General features: G+C 41.9%; 1 protein-coding gene across 2 annotated transcripts in view; it reads right to left on the bottom strand.

The window, feature by feature from the left end:
• Positions 1–14,460, bottom strand: part of BRSK2 (BR serine/threonine kinase 2) — a 303,379-nt gene that overhangs the window by 20,779 nt on the left and 268,140 nt on the right. For both annotated transcript variants that reach the window (XM_041415068.1, XM_041415069.1), the window contains 5 exons: positions 13,025–13,085; positions 8,505–8,712; positions 7,316–7,364; positions 2,533–2,656; positions 422–602 (listed from right to left, as the gene is read on the bottom strand). In XM_041415068.1, the coding sequence (XP_041271002.1) occupies positions 422–602; positions 2,533–2,656; positions 7,316–7,364; positions 8,505–8,712; positions 13,025–13,085 (623 nt within the window). The remainder of the gene's footprint in view (positions 1–421; positions 603–2,532; positions 2,657–7,315; positions 7,365–8,504; positions 8,713–13,024; positions 13,086–14,460) is intronic.

Genomic DNA, 14,460 nt, shown 5'->3' with positions numbered 1-14,460 from the left:
GGGTCTGTTTCCTTGTTGCAACCCCTGTTGGGGGCATGCGGCCACCCAGAAGAAAAGGGTCAGTGCACGTTTCACTCAGAAGGAAGAAACTATGGCCTCACAGTGCCCAGCTGAGACTCTGGGACTTTTGAATGAAACAGGGAGCCAGTACCATGAGTTACACCAAAACTGGTGCACAGAACAGCCATTTTAGCACTAATCATGGCAGTGCCAACTTCACCTCTTTGGGAATCCCCTTCCCTTCCTGCATTTCCATCACCACCAACATCATTTTTGTTCCTGATGTCCTCCTTGCCTCTGGCTGAACTTTCCTGAGGTCAAGCCAGTTATACTTTTTCCTCTGGCAGAGCAATTTGCAGGCCTCTATTATCAGCAAGGACCAAGCCAGCTCACATTCATTTGAGAGCTTTGCCATGGTTACCTGATAGGAGTGTGAAAGTGACAGAATAGATCCCGTTCTCCTTTTGCGCCTCTCCCCCTTCTGTGTATGTTATGTCCACCTGGAACTTCACTGGCTTCTGGAAGACAGCAGGACCTCCTGTGGACTTATATTCTGCACGGAAACTTGTCTGTGAGATGACACTGTGACTGAGACTTGGGATCTGAAAGAGGTTGGTAGAAGCAGATAGTAGAACCAGTGCTAAAGGGAAAAAAAGACTTTCAAAATTCTGTTTATAACAACACACATTTCCAGAATGAGTGACATTTGCTAGATTTTCTTCTGGTCTTGAATTTTTAATGTAGAGTGTTCTTGTGAAACCAGTAACAGCATAGGTTGCTGAGCACCACAGAAGAATGCACTGCTGTTTACAAGACTGACCTAAATTTAAGGGTTGAATATTGGTGGAATACCCAACGAACTTGTGAATTTACAGATGTTGCTCAGCTTCATACAGTCAGTCTTTCTTTTCCACCAGTTTTGAGAAATGCCTTTTGCTGAGCAAAAAGTAATACTAAGGGAGTGGGCAGAAAAGTCAGTGGGATATAAAACTGAATACAAAAAACACCTAAGTAAGGTGTTTTTTATACAGCCTGGTGTTTTTAAGACAGCCTGGTCTGATCTCACAGCTGAACCTGTTTTGAGCAGGAGACCTCCTGAAGACCTTTCCAACTTCAGTTGCTTGGTGATTCTGTGATGTCAGATAGACATCAGGACACTTGAAGTGCTTGGGACATCCACAGGGAAAGCACGCCTGCAAATAACTCACCCAAACTTCTATCAATATTTAAAAGAATTCTGAGAAGCTTTGTGACATCATCTGTATATTCAGAACCACAGTGGAATTTCATAACTTCCTAATTTTCAAGCAGTTACCTTTCACACTTTCCTCCAAAACTTAACAACATACTCATATTTTATTTATTGCTCCATAAAGGGCCAGATTGAAAAAAACCCAAAAAAATTACTTGGAAAACCGGTCTCTAATCTCTAGGAGGAAAAATGAAGATGAGTTCTTTGAGAAGGTGACTTTAAAGGGTTAATTAGCAGGCTATGACAATGCATTTAAGTTTGGATGTTGCTGTAAGAAACACTTCACTGCTTTTGCACACAAGTCCCTACATCACACCTAAACCACACATGGGGTACCAGGATCACCAGCAGAGACAGTGGAACACACTGCATGGCAATACAAACCCAAAAGCACAGCAAAATGCATGAAATTGATGCAGTAACATGGCTGCTTATAACCAGCCTGGGATGGACACCAGTGTCTGATGCCCACTACTGTAACGCACTTACTCCCTGTGTGCCTGTACAGTAACAAGGGTCACAGCTATCTTTTTGAAGAAGTTCATTGCAGAATCACAAAGACTAAAATGGAGTTCAGTATTTTGTGGAAAAAAAAATCAATATAACAAACTATATAAGAAATCAAGTTTCCTTCTCTTAATTCTATTGGAAAAAGTCTAATTATGTTGTTGACTACCTTGAAGTGAAAAACTTCTTGAATTACCTTGGCTGTGCTGACTTTTTCATCACTGGTACCTCTAGATAATGAGAACAAGAACTGTCTATAGGAAAAAAAGACAATTTCCCTCTGCTTTCTTCACATCTGCAACAACTGAAACTCTGGACACTGGAAGAAATTACCCTTCTTTCTGCCATACAGCACTGAAGTGGGGATTTAAAGTAACAAGTGCAGATGTAAGACAGGCCTTTTGTCTGACTGAAGTGGTGGAGGGCATACTCATCAAAGGGAAACCCAATCTGCTGCCCAGCTGGAGACTGTAAGGCCGATTTGACAAAGCAGCAAATCACTGTCTTGATACTGTGCCAGCAGTGTGCTCCACTGCTGTGGAATCCCAAACTCTGGCAACCTGGAGGCCTTGCCAAGAAGGCTGAAATCTTTTCTCACCTTAGAGAGCATTACGTAAGTTAGTAATTCACACACAGTCCAGTGCAGGCCACTTAAATTAAATCCACAGAGGATGCTTTTGAAGGAGCAGAGCCCCTGTCCAGTAACATTTGGCACATGGAGTCCTAGAATGACCAGTGAGGGATGCCTCCAAGAGGCAGCTGGGGTGACTCACCGAGAGGAAAGCGTGGACTATATCAGCCTTAATGGAGCTTAATGGTTTGTCCTTAATGACCACAAAAATCTGTTCTTCTTTCTCCAAGTTGATGAAGTTACCGAACCAGGACTTTTTGGCAAGCCTGATGTGATGAAAAGAAAGAGATGTTTAGAATATGGAACACTATTTCTTATTTCATACATGCCCCTAGGTAGAAAAAATGTTAAAAAACATGAAAAAGTTTTGATGACACCGTAGGTGTGATGATATTACTACTAATAACTGGGAAATAGTATCAGAGAATACAGATACTATTCATCCAGAATGACATTTCACTTGGTGAAAACTGATGACATGACAGACCCCTCAGCCTAGGTCTGGCAGCACGTGACACTGAAAAATCAGGAGCAATGATAACTCTTCTGACTGAGCCAACATACCAGCGAATACTGCATATGTAACATACATATAAATCAGGGGACAATTTTCTCATTTGTCTCCAGTAATGTCTCCATTTCCTGTGACAACATGCAGACCCTGGCAACATAAAGATTTAAGTTCCTTTCCACCCAATTTCAACTTCTTTGGTTCCTTCCCACCCAATTTCAACTCCTTTGGAAAGATGCTTTTCTGAAGGTGTCCTGTACAATCCTGCTTGCTTCTTGAAGCAAGCTGTAGATTTCACTGGAGCTCCAATCTACCAGTGAGTGAAATGCACAATTACACAAGGCCAGGACAAAGACTGTCCTGTTCATTAGCCCCATTCAGAGTGTCTATATTGTGTGTGAACCCTGGCCAGCCTGCAAAGGAAGGAATTTTCAGTATTAAGAAAGGAGATTACAACACCATGAAAAACACAGTTCAGGCTTTCCACTGACAGCAGTCCAGCCCCTCAGTTTGGTCCAGCAGCAGACTGTGGTTTCATCACAAAATGAAATTGCTTTGTTTTTTCACAGTGATTGTATCAGCAAACGTTTGATTTTGCTTATTGTTTAACCATTCCAATGCACTTCACTGACACTGGCTTCTAAGTCAAACAGGCTAAAGGAAGAATTCAGGGACGTGAATGTTAATGAGAGACACTACCTAGACCTGAAAGTAGCATCTCTGACAGGTGTGGTTTTGAGAGGAGAAAAGAGGCTGTCAGCTGTGAGACACAGCCAAAGACTTGCTGGACCAAACTAAACCCAGGGAAAACCACACCTGAATCAGCCATATTCTAGTAGGAAAGAATTCATCATGAAAATGTCAGAAATTAAAAGACCTGCCATCCAAGAGACTGCCTTTTTTCCCCCTCTACAGCATACTTTATAACACCAAATCCAGTTTGCAGTATGGCAAGCAACAGGGTGGACATCCATCACTCAGTGGAAGAAGACAATCTCTCCAGACAAGGAGAGCCATCTGCAAAAGGGATTGCTACACACCAGTTTTCCGTCAGGGCAATAAACAGCTGTAGCAGGCTGCTAGCAGCCTCACTTTTTGTGGTAAAGTGAGGCAGAGAGGAAGGACAGAGGCTAAGAGAGAGAGGAGCAAACTAAGAAACTAATTTGAAGTCTAGGCCTTCAGGATAAAGAACAAAGCTTGACCTCAGCAGTGTCCAGCAATTTGCACTCATTCCCCATCCCAGAGTGCTCCATGAATCGTGCAGCTGTGGGCCCACTGCCCATTTAATGCACACAGCAGAAAGACCACAACTGGAAGAGTGCTCAGCTGGGCAAATAACGATTTGCTTCATTTACTGCAGGCAACAAAAAATAAGAGTAGAGAAAAATTCACTTGCAATTTGGTTAAAACAGTGCCCCCCACTCAATTAAAGTGGGCTGGAAAACTGTCACTCCCTAAAATATTCATAAGCAGCTGTAAATAAGCCAGTGAGCCAGAGATTAGCATAGGGAGCAGTAAAGAGAAAGGGCCTCTCATTTAAATGGTCGTTAAGGAGCCAGGGTTAGAGTGAGAAAGAAAATTACATACTAATTAGCTCATGTGTCTCTCACACACCACAACAACTCTGCAAGCCCCTGGAGAGCTGGGGCAATAGCTCCCTGCATGTAAGGGGTCTGTGCTCATTAGTAAATTAGCACCTGGTTATCCATCTAAAATGGCTGCTTGTCCTAGGCTTGGATGTATCATCATCTGAACCAGGGCTGCTGGATGGACTCCAGGGGCCAAAGGGAAGCATGGGCCTGGAAAAGTGTGCTTATTTAATTGCAGGTCTGCCATCTTAAAATATGGCTTTTCATTTTTGTATTTTCATTAATGATTTTGCTGGCCCTTCATTTATAGGTATCTTAACAAGCACAGGTAACAAGGGCCCAGAACACTGGGACTTTTTTTTCCTGCTCAACATGGTCTAGAGCCTCCAGAATCCATCTGGGCTCTTTTCCTTGGTGAGGTTATCACCAGTAATAGCAAGTCTGGAAGATTCACTGCTAGCCTGGGCTATGCTCCAGCTTGTAAATCATTTGAATTCACTAAAATAATTTTGCTGGTGTCACATAAGACAGAATAGATGCAAGTGGCCTTTCCTGTTTCTGTAATAAGCAGAATCAAGACACAGCACACATGCACTGGCTTTTCTCCCCGAAACAGGCAGAACTAGCTGTACTCATACAGCTAGGGAATAGTTTTGGAGTAAAATTACACATTAAAGCCTTTTCTCCTCTTAGAGGGCATTAAGTGCTACTAACTTGGGTTTAAAATGTATATGAATCCTCAGCACCCTGAATGACACACTCTAGCATCTCTCAAGATCAGGTTGTAAGCAGAACAAAATGTACTTAAAATTAAGAATCTTCTCTTACCAAGGCAAACTTCTTAAAGGGGGAGTGAGATAGCAGATATGTGGGGGAGGCTGGGTATGTAGATTACACTAAGGGATCCAATCAGGTGTCCATTTGATGAAAAAGTAAAGAAAGTACCATAAAAATAGAGGCTGATGCTTTATTACTTCACACCAAATTTCTCACTCCTTTAATATTGTTCCTTTTCCTACTTTTGGAGTGTCTGACCATGTAGCCTTCTGTGTTCCCCCTCTGTCTCTGAGCACATGGATCAGTAACCAGAGGTTTACCTGCCTGGCATAAATAGCAGCATTTCTACTCAAGCAAATGGAGCTTTGCAGGTTTAAAGCAGCTGGAGCTGAGTCTCTTTAAATGTCATCCCTAACACATTTTCTAGGGCTTTTTCACATGAGAAAGAACAGCATTACCCAGACATGTCAAAGTGTATTACCTAATCATCAGGTTTGTCAAATGAATGGCAGGCATTGCTGCACCAGACAGAGCTAGGACATGTATTTATCACTCAACTCATGAGGTCAATATAGCTCTTGATAAGGATGTCTTATTTCTTACAGAAAAGAAGAAAATATGGGAAAAAACCCAAGATATGTGGAAGTGGGCACTGAGCAACAGACATCTATCATTAAAATATAATCCAGTTCATTATTTTTTATGACTTTTATTATGTTTACTGCAGGGTGCAGCCCAATTGAACTCATTAATTTGGCAATTATACAGAAAAAGAAAAGAGGGCCTTAGGCTTTGACTTGCATCCAAACTGCCTCAAATAAGAGGCACTACTTCTCTCCACCAGCTTTTAAAGAGTGAGTGGGAAGCAGGGAAGGCAATAAATTAACAGCAAAACTTCTACCAACATACATGCAATGAAGAGAAGAAATTTAATTCTAAAGGTTTTCTGTTTTAATGGCTTTAAAAACAAGTGAGATGGAGTATTGTATATTTCTGTGATAATGACGTGCCAATTTTATGACATTCTCTCATGCCTCTCTATTAGTAAATGTTCGAAAGTGTTGAAAACACAGTATATTCCATTTTTCGTCCTGGATACCTTTACTAATCCCTATTTCTCCCTCTCCTGAAGTCTTTATCCCTCTTTATCCCTCATTCTGCAGTAATACGTATAGAGTGTCCATCTCACAACAGACAAAAGCCAGGTCTGTGGCAAGTTGTGAAGACAATACCATTGTCACCATTTACAAAACTTTAAGCTCAAAATTCCTATCCAAGACTCATGAATATTTCATACAATTCTCTTAACAAGAGGCCAAATTGCCTTGGTTGGCAGGCTAAGTCTATGGGCATTGGGTGCACAAACACAAGCTGTGAAAATAAAAAGGAATAATTTGGCATCTGTTGCATATTAGGAAGTGTTTGGAGCAGCACTATGGCAGGGACTTCCAAACCTGCCATGCAGTGATGCACATTTGTGCAGTGAAATGGTTGAAATGTACACTGACTTTTAGGAATGAGCCTGGTGAATATGAAACAGCTTCTCCATGTCCCAGTACTGCTGCCTAGAATTAACACTGCATTTACTCTGGCAGGCAAAGATCCTCTGAATCATCTTAGCAGAGCCTCCTGCTCGTTATCCTGAGGATGCAAACTCTCCTGTACTAAAAGGAAGACTTCTTGGTGCACAGTTAGTGACAGTATAAGCCACTGATTAGCCTCTCCAGTCCCAAAGAGCGATCTACTTGACAACCAAATTAATGAACAAAGAGAGAAGAAACACATTACAGACCCAGCAAATTCAGCAAGCTGTGAGAAAATGAGGTGGTTACTGGGAGACTGTTTCATCATCTATTGACTCCCTGCCATTACTGAGGTATAGATTTTATGCAGGCTCCTCAACAAAATAATCCTTTCACATCTCTGTCCCACCCACAGGACAACAGGTTACAAACAGATACTGATCCAGAACAGAAATATGTCAGCTTATGACATTCACGCCAGGAAATCACACTGGTATGTCGTGGAAAAAAAGGCAAAATACTTACTCTGGGGATGATTCTGGGGTTAAATTAGACATCTCTTCTGGTGTAGGTACTGCTCATGCATGGACAGTCAAAGAGAGGGAGGGAGAAAAGAAATATGATTCAGTAAACCTCCCATTTTCAGCTTGTAGACCAATGAAACAATTCTGCCCTTGCTTGCATTTGCCCATTGCCTCTGCAGGCTAATTCTGACATTTAAATGCTGGTCATATGTCTTTAGATCTTGCATCTAAACAAGTGCTGCATTTCAAGGCTCACTCTACCCTTAGGTCATTAGGTAATCTTGCACTGGCTTCAGTGGTTTCTGGTGCAGACCCAAACACACTGTGCCAATAACTCTGCTGCCATTGCCTTAAAGCCCAGCTGGATGCAGCTCAGTCACTGCTGCAACTCTCTGCAGCTGTCTGACCACCTCAGAGACAATGGCACTGGCCAATACAGCTCAAAATCTGACTATATCATGGCTGTAATCCTCCTTTCCCATGGGATCACATCCCAGTACCCTGAAAAACCACAGGGTGTTGGGATAGCTACTGCTGACATCCAAGGATAAGGCATGTGACTTTGGCTGCCCTTTGATGGCATGCAAAAAAGCCACCTGGAGCCTGAGGAAGAAAATTTTGCACATCTCAACACTCTAGAGACTTAGAAAACTGAAGAAGGCCAGCAGATATGAAACCACTGATTGTATTAAGGAGATTTTTGCACCAATTACCAATGGAGGCAAAAAAAAAAGCATTAACCAAGATCAAAAAAGCTGTGCTTCAGAAGGACAATTTCAGCCTATTGCCTCTGGCTGTCTTTTTTTTTCAGCATAAGGCTCAGCCTGTGGCTATGGAAAGGTAGTGGAGCACAGCCACAGGGGAAATGGCTGAGCCTAGGTTCACTTGAAAAGCAAGTGAAGAAACTGAAGACAGATTTTTCTTGTGGTCTAAGAGCCACAACAGGGACAGTAAGAGCTGCATGGCTGGAGTGTGAAGTGGGCTCAGGAGATGTTGTTGAAGCAGGGGCAGTGGCACAACAGAGCCTGCTCACATGTGGGTTAGGGCTTGGCTGATGCTATCACTCTCATTTTCCACACCAATGTTCAGTCCTTGGCACAGAGAGTTTGCAGAGCTACAGACAGGTATGAAATTCCTGCTCAATGTCTTCCCAAATCAGAACCACCCTGTACGTTTGGGTGAGTACTCACCTTGTAATTTCCGACGATGGAAGCGAGGAGACCCCAGGAAACTATTCTTGATGGAGTTGAGCCGTGTCCTCCAAGGCATTCCTCCAATGCTGGGGCTGGATGGTGGTGTTGGGTTGGGTGTGCCTGCTGGGCTCTCCTTTGGCGTATGAACAGGTGTCCCCTTGGGGGTAGGGAGGGGACTTCCCCTTGGAGAGGGGTGAGGGGTGACCTGTATGATGGGGATAGATTTGGTGCTTGGGTCAGTACTAGAAGGGAGCAATCTAACAGGAGACATAGGGTTGGTCTGCACTTTAGGAACAGCCAGCTGTGGGTTAAAGCCGGCAGCAGGTGAGCGGCCCTGAGCATTCTGCACAGGGTTGTTCTGGGAAGAGGGGGCGCTGGTATTGCTGGCAGGGAGTGGGTTGGATTTAGTAGACTGGAGTGGTTTTTCAGCCAATTTGCTCTTGGATGGCAAAGTCTGCGTCTTTGGGTTGGGCTGAAGTGCTGGCTTTGGTTGGAGTACATGTCCAGGCCTGGAGGCGTTCCTACAAGCATCAGGGTCCAAGGAGACTTGGGGTCGGGGAGAGAAAGGGAGGTCGGAGGTCTGAGGGGGGATGAAGAACTTTCTGATAGGCTACGAGACAGACGCAGAGTGTCCATGCACATCAAAAACAGTGAAATACGCAAAGAGCGGGCGAGCAGAGAAAGGAAAGTCAGAATAAAATCCATCCGAGTCACAAAGATGCACCATGTCACAAGGACACACAGGAGATGGAGGTGAGGGGGTAGTGGGGGGGAGGGATTTTGCAAAGAAACGAAAACAAACAAACAAACAAAAAACAAAAAAAAGACATGCAGTTAGCTGGGAACACAGCATATTCAACAACAGCAGCAGCGGCAGCAGCAAGAACAACAGTGTCATAACAGGCTTCATCATATTAACCAACCACGTGTCAGCAAAGGAAAACAACAGAAAGAAAAGTACAACAAAGGAACAAGGAAAAAAAAAAAAAAGAAAAAAAAAAAAGAAAAAAAGGAAAGTAACCAAGAAAAAAAGAAGAGAGAAATGCCATCTCTCTGGGATTGTTCTGATTGCCCTGCAGTGAGAGAAGCATGATGCTGTAGGGAGGTGAGGAAAGGGAAGAAGAACCACTCAAGCCACAGACAAATTGAGATGTGCCAAGAAAGGGACCACCTCTTTCAGTTCCATGTGCCCATATGCAAACCCAGTAGAGAGATGAAACTCAGAACAGGTGTGTGATACATACAGAGTGGCAGGGGATACACACAGTTACTGCACACACCAGTCAGAACCTCTTTCCTTCCTCTTTACCCCTGGCTGGGTAATGCACCATTTGCAGCCACCCATTGCAGAAAGAGGGGGAAAAGGGAGAGTGATGCCACCCACTCTCCTCCCCTGATCTGGAAGGTTAAATTGCTCAGCCTTCACTTGGAAGCTTCAGAGCACACAACACCATGAGAAATATAGGAACTCAGATTGGTGTTTGATTTTTAAACTGCTACTGCAAAAACTTCAGTAAGGTCTGGTAAATTTATTTATCTGGGAAGAGATGATACTTTCCATCAGACTTTATGCTTCTCCTCCAATATCCCTCATTGCATTGAAGGATAGCTTGATAATTGGAATTTATGTCATAAAGTCTCAGCAATGTTTGCCATTAAGTCCCAAGCCTAAGAAGAGGGTGGGGGGAGACATTGTTTTGTAAAACACAGTTTAAAAAGAAAAAAGACAAGCAAAGTTCATAATCCATTGCTGAGGTATCAAAATGGGATTATGATTTTGATTTTTTTCCCAAACAGTAACATTTACAGGTGTTAAGAGGTATTTTGGGAAACCATTCATACTTTGACAGCAAACAGCAATAGACAGACTTGGAAGGGTAGAAGCCTTTTAAGGGATATTAGCAAGCTAAAAATCACATTTAAAACAAAACAAACAAAAAAAGTCCTTACAAATCATTGCTATTACCACCTTAGATTACAAGTACTGGAATAACTGTAGAAATAGAAATCCCTACTCAAGATATTCAGCTTTGGGCACCCTTTTATTTCTAAGAAGTATTACCTATGAAAAATGACACCATCACCATTATTATTATCCATACTTGACACCTAAAAGCTATAATCAAGAACTAACCAGACATACCATGTACATGTAACCTTCCCTCAAATCTCAGTCCCAGGTGAACACGCTCACTAGGGAGATCCTTCTTGGGTGTAATGGATTAGCACAATGCTGCCATATTTTAAAAACTGCAGAAATGTATTTAAGACTTATGTCTCTAAGTTGTTTGCATTAAAGTTTTTCAATTACTTCAAAGAACTTAGGGTTAGGCCACCAAAATTAAAGGAAAATCGGTACATCAAAATATTTGTATTACTATTAGGATTGTAAAGTTAAACTTAAGTCTGTCATGTTGCTAAATTCTCATTGTCAATGGGCAAGGAAGGAGAAAAGATGAGGAAAGTGTTTAATTTGTGTAAGTCACTATTGGCATCTGACTATTAGCTATTTGCAAATGACACCAATGGATAAAACTCAAAGACTGTTAATTGCAATTATTTCCTTCAATTTTGCTATCTTACACGTATGATGGCTTGAGAAGCAGATTTGAAAGAACTAAAGTACAATTCAACTCCCTCTTAAACCATTAAGAATCTGAAGAGGCACCCTTAATTACCACATATTTAATAATGAAATGAAGAACAAGATTAGGTATCAATTTCAGCTGGTGCAATGTGGAACACCATTAACAACATCTTGCAAAATTTAACAACTTAACAACTCTTATTTGCTGCTGAATTCAATTCCTCATAGAACTGAACCTAAGCAGTGCAAAAAGTGAAAGGTGTATTTGTTTTCTAAAGTATGTTCTCTTTCAATAATCTAAGGTGCTATTAGAAGCATAGGTAAGGACGTTTAAAAAAAAATGATTTTTATTCCAACATTTTCTTTTAAGCCTCAAATATGACCAGCATTAATATCGTTATGATCTGCTGAAAATGCCACCTGATTGCTAAATCCCTTTGAAGACTATTTAATCAACTGCCTGTTAAGTAGTAACGGTAGGATACAGAGACTATGGGATCTTGTCAAACTTATTCTTTGATGTTGTTCTACTGAGATATCAGAAATTGATCCCAAGAGATCAATTAATGAAATCAAGATTTAGGTTTGCTTCACTGCATGCTTATTTTGTGCACAAAACTGTTTCCATGCTCATTTCCAGTACATTTTGAAGCGGCATAAGAGTTCTCAGACCTCTGCTCCATTTCACTGGCAACCAGGAATCCCAGTGCAGAAAGAAGGAAATGGATTTTCACTGGTCCCTAGGACTTTAAAGACATAGAGGAGACCACAAGAACATTTATGCTGGTTTCAAAACAGGATGACAATTGGCAGGAGCCCAAAATAGGTTTCAGAAAGTAATTAAATCAAGCAAAGCGCTGGAAGCTTTACTAGACTATAAACTTAGAGCTGACAGTGTGTCTTTATTCACAAGAATTACATAGAATGTTAGAGTGGAACTGCAATTTCAAATACTTGGAATACTGATGTTATCTTCACAAAACTGAGAATAGATCCATTGATGTATCCATACCCTAAGACATGGACTATATCAATTTCTAGTGGGGGACAGCATCTTCTCATGAAGTCATGGGAAGTATGTAGAAATCCTCCAGAGACTCTGGGCCAGACATTTAGATAGCATGCACTATTACAGCCCAACAGACTTTTCGATGAGTCTAGACTCTTGTTAGGCACTGCAGTCTTAAAGTGACTTAGCTGACCTTTTACGCACTAGGAATACTCACTTTTACCCCTAAAGAAGTTAACAAGAAAAGGGAGGCCTCTGTCATTGCATTTAGAAACTGTTACAACTTCACAACAAATGTACTGTCAAGCATGTGTTGTACTGGCTGAGTATCAGTATTAGTTGAGCATCAGTATTGAGTTGACTGCATGCTTAAAAAGGGCACGTGAAAGTACCTTGTTGATACGGATGTGAATGTTCTTTACTTATCCAAGTCAGTCAACTTCTTACTTTCCTTTTAAATTCCCTAGCCCTCAAATTTGTGTAATTTATTTTATCTGACTTCCTAATATGAGCTATTCTGAGGCAAAGAGAAGATAACCAGCATGCTTTGGTGCTTTACTGTGATCTAATTGAAGGCAGCTGTGAAATGGCTCCTGATCATTTGGTCTCAAACCAGGCTACATGCAGACCTCAGCTGGCTATGGAGTGTTTAGTCATAGCAATGTTATTCTGTGTGCTTAAGAGACTCAAAAAGGGCAGGGCCACAGTGAGACCCCTGCTAAAAGTGCAGGGAACGTGTAAGAGAAATTCTCCACCTCCATTTTTAAGTAACGTTTCCCTCACTACCCATGAAAATTTACAAGCTGCCAAGGAAAAGCAAAACATCCCAGCTAAGAGCCACAGCTCTGGCGCAACAGATGTCAAAAAGCATCAAGCATGTGAGTGGATTGGACCAACAGATCTTGAAGCAGCACCACTTACCCTTGGACTGCTGAGAGGACTGGTGGAGAGCCCAGACGATGCTCCGCTGATTGACCGAGACCTGAATGGACACAACAAGGAAAACATCCCTCAGAAAACTCAGACAAGTAACAGCCCTGAACACCAGCCACCACAGGCACAGGCATGAAGTGAGGAGGAGGAGGGAGGCTGTCACTGGAAAAGGACATAACTCTTTCCTTTTCTTTCCTTTCACTATTGCCACATTTTTCAGTTGTCCCCTCCGCCCCAAATCAAAGTAATGCTGTTGCTCAGGGAGAATACTATAATCCCTTTCAATTAAGGCAGTTGCTACTTTCTCTTTAGTCATCAAGCACATGGAAGCTAGGTCTGCTCTGTGCAAATTGAACAGCTCAATTCAAAGAGATGGCAAAGACATTCAAACTTGTGCTAAGAATTCTGTTTTGCACAGTGCTGGCGGTTACAAAATGAGACTTTCTCTGTCACAAGCAACATGGAAAAGCACCATGCGTACAAGGTACAAAGGTAGGGAGTTCTTCCAGGTAATAATTAAAACCCCAAGTCTCCTTGACTCAAGCACACAATCATTTCTTATGTCATGACTTCCCACTGAAATCAAAGATTGCATTGGCTTAGCCCTTTCCAGCTTCTCACTGATGGATTTCACGTCTTTGCTCTCCAGTGAGAATTCTTGCTGCTGCATTAAGCAAGTCAGGTCTTCTCTGTGGATAATGAGTTCTGCTTTTGTTGATGACTCTACTAATATCAAAATTACAGCGGTGCCCTCAGAAAGAGGCCAGTCAAGGGAGAGTGAACTGTCCTATCTGCTGACAAGGTCACCTATACTGTTAATGGTCTTATGCTCTCCAGCAAAGGCCACCTATGGAAAATGTCAGCTGCTGACAATAAGAAGCAGTGCTATGCTAAATGTGGTGGAAGAGCAGACAGGCCAGACTGCACAAACACTTCGGCAGAGGAAGTTCCTAGGAGGAGGGCTACCCTGCAGAAAAAACCCCACACCTTATGTGTGACTGTACATGAGTGAGCCCCAGAGGCAGCTGCTTTCTATCCTTTTTAACAAGAAAGAAAGTTGTCTTGAAGACGGAAACATTTTACAGGAGAGAATTTGGCTAAGAACCTATTTATTCAACAACCACCATGCAGCAATATGTCAATATAGCAAACCTACCAATGTTTCCTACCTATAATAACCTACCTATAACAAGAGCCATGAAAGCAATTACTTGCCTTCAGGTAACAAACATGAAAAGGTGAAATTCCTGTAGAAAACTGAGTGGATGAGTGTATGTGTTTTAATATGTGTCTGTGTTTACACACATATCTATTAAGAATTTATATAGGTGAGATATGTGATGTCAGCTTATACATAAGAATATAAAACAAATTTAGACCATAAACTGTATCAGTTTACTCTCATCAGCTGTTGTAGAACAAAA

The sequence above is a fragment of the Onychostruthus taczanowskii genome, unplaced genomic scaffold (assembly GCF_017590055.1).
Source record: "Onychostruthus taczanowskii isolate IOZ18803 unplaced genomic scaffold, ASM1759005v1 scaffold49, whole genome shotgun sequence".
Taxonomy (NCBI): Eukaryota; Metazoa; Chordata; class Aves; order Passeriformes; family Passeridae; genus Onychostruthus; species Onychostruthus taczanowskii.
Note: the sequence above shows the minus strand (reverse complement) of the source record. Positions and strands in the feature narration are given on the sequence as shown.